The sequence below is a fragment of the Diabrotica undecimpunctata genome, chromosome 3 (genome assembly GCF_040954645.1).
Source record: "Diabrotica undecimpunctata isolate CICGRU chromosome 3, icDiaUnde3, whole genome shotgun sequence".
NCBI lineage: Eukaryota > Metazoa > Arthropoda > Insecta > Coleoptera > Chrysomelidae > Diabrotica > Diabrotica undecimpunctata.
The window spans coordinates 66,987,964-66,993,963 of NC_092805.1; the positions used below are offsets into that span (position 1 = coordinate 66,987,964).

The 6,000-nt window shown below is 30.0% G+C and overlaps 1 protein-coding gene across 1 annotated transcript in view; it reads left to right on the forward strand.

Moving 5' to 3' along the window:
- LOC140436877 (brefeldin A-inhibited guanine nucleotide-exchange protein 3) overlaps positions 1-3,630 on the forward strand; it is a 158,404-nt gene extending 154,774 nt beyond the window's left edge. Inside the window, exon 18 of the mRNA XM_072526035.1 lies at positions 3,312-3,630. Coding sequence (XP_072382136.1) covers positions 3,312-3,527 — 216 coding nt within the window. The 3' untranslated portion in view covers positions 3,528-3,630. The remainder of the gene's footprint in view (positions 1-3,311) is intronic.
- The last annotated feature ends 2,370 nt before the right edge of the window (positions 3,631-6,000 follow it).

The following is a 6,000-nucleotide window of genomic DNA, read 5'->3' on the forward strand; positions in this document are numbered from 1 at the left end:
AGGGGGCAGTTGCCCCCCCCCCCCCTATCATTAGTAATATTATTTAAAAAATCAGTATGTATGTAAGTATATTTAAAAAAAATACATTATTTACGCATATTGTGGCGAGAAACTTGCAACAATACCTCAAAACAGCAAACAACCGGAAACTAATCTAGCGAAATACCGAGAAATGCGGTAGGTACTTCCTTAACAATGCCTCGAATGTAGCTACCTACCATAATAATAATGTACAATGCAAAGAGGGATTTTGAGATGTCGTAGGTATCAAGCCTTAATTGGTAGAAAGTGTACCTGTACCAACAATTTTAAACTTTATTTCGTCCCATGTCAAATGCAAAATTTAGTCTCACAAAAAAATATCTGCTTAATAAATGCTACACGTTTTTACTTGTTTGACTTAAATATTTGGTATAGTGGTCTATTCGCATAAAAAATACCACAATAGAATTTCAATTGAAAATTTAAATCCTCTTATCAATATCTGTAAATTTTTCCCTGTAATCAGAAAAGGGTTTTGTTTTCTACGCCCGTTTTATAGAAATCATTATCTTCTTAAAATTTGTCAATACGTTCCTTGTGTTAATTTTCGTTCTTTGAATTTCAATAAATTATAATACATACAATACTAACTGAAAAAAAAATTTTATATTTTTTTATAATAAATTATAACAAATAAATTTTTAATTAAATTTCTTCAATTGTTTACAACATAGTACAAATTTTTAATGTCAAATATAAATAAGTTGGCACCCAGCGAAGTATTTGAAGATTGCACACATTTGACTATTTATTATGCAATTTCGGCTAAGCATGGATTAGAAGGGTGTACACCCTACCCTAACCCTTTCAACGTAGTACAGTTTTGAATATTTGTTTTAATTTCCTAGTAAAAGAAATTTTTCAATTCAGATATTATGTTACTTACATATTATTTAAACTACACTATTGCTTGTGTTGCATTTCGTATCCCAGAGTACCTGCTTTTTTTATTACTATTTTATAACATCCTTGCTTACAATTGATTTTTTTATTCCTACATAAAAAATTTTGTATAATAAAATTTGTATGTATAAAGTCATACCATAAAATATGTTGTTAATAATTTTTTTTTTAAGATTACTTTTACTTTTCTGGTATTTCTTTATTGTTTGTAAATCATGTTTATATTTTTGCATTTTTGCAATCGGCTATTTTAGTTTTTATTAAGTTGTATGGATCAAAATAAAAATTTGAGTTGACTTGCCCCCCCCCCCCTGGATTTTGATATATGGGCGCCCATGATTTTGTGTTTCGGGTTATATATTTTTTCATTAAAATATTTTAGAAATGCCAAGATATACGAAAAGGGAACAAGTACTGATATTCAAATTACTTTACTATTTTCGATTAGAAAAGGCAGCTGGACAAACTTTATTACCAATTTCTGCTGTTGGTAAAGTAAGTTTAAAATTATGCTGAAAATAAAATTGTTTTACCTACTGATCAGCGTGTTGCTGAGGCTTTAGGAATTTCTTTGCCAACTATAAGACGATTGGCAAATAAAGATATCCAAAAAGATTTTGATTATTTCGTCACATAGAGCGAATCGGAAGCCACAACCCAATCTTAAATCTAATCGATTATCTAATCAAATAGAATCGATTATCGAATTGAATCGATTATCAAATATAGTCGATTATTGAATTAAATGGATATCGAATCAATTATTGAATTGAATCAAAATGCAATAATATAGAATAATATTAAATAAAATAAAACATAACAAAATAAAATAAAATGCAATCGAATCGAATCGATTATTAATCGAATTGAATCGATCATGAATCAGAATTAAATCGAATCGAATCGATTATAAAACCTAATCGAATCGATTATCGGTTCAAATCGAATACAAATAAAATAAAAAAGAATAAAAAAAAATTAAATATAGTTCATTAAAACCATCGCTCCTTGTTTAGACGATAAGAAAGCTATGCTTCCTCTCCTCGGTCACTCCCTGAGTGCCACATCCCGTTTTTTGTGTCAGATACATCATTCGTTGATATTTCGTGAAATAATTATATTAGTTACCTAATAAAAATTTTTGAAAACAATCTTTTTTTGTGTTGACAAAAAATGACGGCAAATTATTTAATTCTATAACTAGAAAACGAACTAACTATGTTTGTATTATATACGATTATAAAAAAACAATAAATGGATCGTTTTGTTGTCATTTTTAAAAGTTTACATATTTATAAATTTAATAAACAATATTGTTTACTATTTAATTCACCTTGCAATAAAAGCCATAAGCCATCATAAGCCGTAACCGCCATAACGTCATAATTAACGAAGCACTGAAAGAAGGCACCCGGTCTAGATGGCGTCCCGCCTTCAGTTCTCCTTATAGCGGGATTCTAATATATATATATATATATATATATATATATATATATATATATATATATATATATATATACAGATATATATATATATCTATATATATATATATATATATATATATATATATATATATATATATATATATATATATATATATATATGTTCGGATAAGTTGCCGCGGTCAGATAAATGAACATTACTGAGTTCTCGGGAAGAACCGCGTTGAGAATTTAAAACTTGACGTTTCGGCACCCATTTTGGAGCCATTATCAAGAATGATACGGTTCGATTCGAGTTCGGGGTCTCAATCTGCCTACTCCCCTCACTCGAGACGTACCAGTATCGTGTTCTATATTGCAAGAACTGTCTCTCGGCACTGAGGTCTCAATCTGCCTACTCCTCAGTGTCGAGTGACACTGAGGCACTATATATATATATATATATATATATATATATATATATATATATATATATATATATATATATATATATATATATATTATATATATATATATATATATATATATATATATATATATATATAGCACACGGTACAATCAAACATATCTAAATTAAGAATATATATTACAAAAATGAATAACAAACTTATTTTCGGGTTGGACCGCGACAAATTTTCGACGCTCTCTGTTATCTACATCACAAGCTTTATGCTCCACTACAGTACAAAATAAATCAATGTCATGTTCCATTACAGTACTAAATAAATATTGTAGGACAGATGTAGTATGGTAGAGCATAGCATAGAGATCCTGTGATACTGAAGTAATCTGGATACTCAGAAGTCTCCCGTGAAAGGAAGAATCGAAAACACGACGTTTCCAAATTCGACGCGGTTCAACCCAGACATGTATTATTAATTTATTATTATTGATTATTATTAATTATGATTATTAAATTTTAAGGATTTGGAAACATATAAAACAACTCGGATCGAGACTATGGAAGCTTGTTTGGAACTGTTGACCAGTCTATCGACAGAAAAATTATCTCCTCTGGCGACAGTGTTAAAAGATGGAGCTGTTTCACTAATTGGCGCCCAAGACGAAAAGATAAAAAATTCTACTGAGATTTTGCTACAAAGAATGAATATTTCGTATGTTGATCACGATAATTATTAAAAACATAAATGTGATAATATATTTTTGGAAACTAAGTTTTAATTAAATGTGACCATTCTTTAAAAATAAATATTAACACAAAATAAATAACTTTTTGTTTCTAATAGGATATGTACTTTAGATTTTAGATTATATCTATTTGTATTTTTTTTTTTTTTGCCTTTTTACGTATGCGTTAATATACATAAATATGTGCGTATGTATGTGTTTTAGTGCGCTTATGTGTAAGTAGGTACATATCAAAGAATATAGACATGCGTCTATATTCTTTGCTGGTATAATGGCCATAACCGGACCGGAGTTTCTACTCTATGTGAAGACCGTAAAGCAACAACGGTACATGCCACAAAAGTAAGTTTTTGAGAAAACCAATTATAAAGGTTTTAATCAAATCAATAAAATTTAGAAAAAATATGGCTTGCGCCTTTATTAAAAGAAAAATGTATGAATGAAACAAGTTGTTAAATAGGTATTTTAATATGCTATTAAAAGTTATACATAGTATTAAGAGAAAAAACACAATTAATTGCAATTCCATACTTAGGATTGTTTTAAAATCACTTTAATTTTCATCCTCCAGATCGCTAAAGTAATCCAAATGTTCTGTATCATTATCTATGTCATTATCTGTTCCTATATTTTCAACACCAATTTCTCGATAGTAATTCTGGTAAATAGGTGGTATATACCGAAGAAGCATTGAAAGATTTGAGACATTTTTCACATTTGGTCCCAGTGAAGATAGTATCAAATTTACATTACAAATGAAACATATGCAATCAAAAGCAATAATATATTTATAAACTAATATTTAACAATTACCAAAAAAGAAAAAGTACATAGTCTTAAAACAGTTTTTAAAAGTAAATAGTAAAATGTCAGTATAAATAATTAAGTTAAAAAGACATCTGTTGCAATCTGGCAACTGGTGGTTTGAGGCTGACTATTGCCAAATCTGTTGGCTAACCTATCAAAGGGCAATTGCCAACAAAATTTTCTAATAATTAATTGCAATTAATATTAAACGATATCATGGACAGACAAGATAACCAACGAGACCGTATTACGAAGAGTGGGCAAAGAAAGAGAGGTGATGTATACCATTAAAAGGAGAAAGTTGGAATATCTCGGACATATAATGAGAAACAGCACTAAATACAGATTACTGAAGGTAATCCTACAGGGTAAAGTATTCGGAAAGCGAGGAATTGGGAGAAGGAGAATATCATGGTTGAAGAACCTGAGGAAATGGTTCTCCACAACAACAGAGAATCTATTTAAAGCATCAGTCAATAAAATAATTATAGCCAGAATGATTGCCAATATTCGGAACGAATAGGCACTGAAAGAACAAGAATATCAAACGAAACAAATAATAATTCAATAATGTTTTATATAAGGTATAAAATTGCAGAATCCATAAAATAATATAATAAAAATGTATATTTTAAAAGCTTTATCTCTGTATTTGAAGCATATAACATATACATTATAAGAACATGGCAACACTGCCATCGCAATATTTCTTTCTGTGAAACTTAATTGACAGTTAATTTGAGGCTATCTTCACTGTGACCAAATGTGAAAAACAACCAGGGCCCTGATTTTATTTCATTTTCATGTCGAAATTTAAAAGCGACTACGCCATGGCAATCGCTAACGATTCTCATTCATTTCGATTGTAGTTAAAACTGGGGATATTTACTTTATCATTTTGACACTGCTGAAAATTTGGGTTGGCCCTCTTGTTTATTAGCTGCACGCTGCACTACGCTTGTTGAATGTTTGTTTTGTTTACGTTACGTGAACGTCTTTTTTTTTTCTTGTTTTAGTTGTTAAATCATAAATAGTGGCCATTCTCAATATTATTTTGAATTGAAAGATGACAAGGAAAGAAAAAAGGCGATGTGGGAGATCCTTAAGCTATAACCACTAAGATTTGACTTAGTGGTTATATTCTAGTTTAATTTAAAATTTACTGCAGCTTAATACTTACCCTAAACATTTTGGGTATCCTAGAGGCATAAACACCCTCCTCCAAATATGGTTCTAATACCCTTATCAAATAATTTGCAGCTTGTTTATTAAGCCAGAATTGCTGCCTAAATTGAGCATCACTTAGTGAAAAAGGATTTTGAGTATCCCGTAACATTCTTCTTATCCTCCGTTGTGAGCGTCTGATATCTATCCTCTCTAATTCCTCCAAAACCAGCAAATGTCCGTAAAACGCAGCCATATTAATACTTTTTGCCTCAGTTTTCCTTGAAAGGATCAAAACACAACACCGCCTAAACTGAACCTAAGTTCACTTCTCCCAAGCCCAGCCAGTCATGTCAGATTAATTTCGACTCAAAATGAAATTTCAACCACTTTCTTGAAGTTGAAATTAATTTCGATAAATCGAAAATTAGTGACGTCATTTGGTTAGTTCAGCTGAAATCCACAAGGCTCGCAAAGTCGCATTTCGACGTCG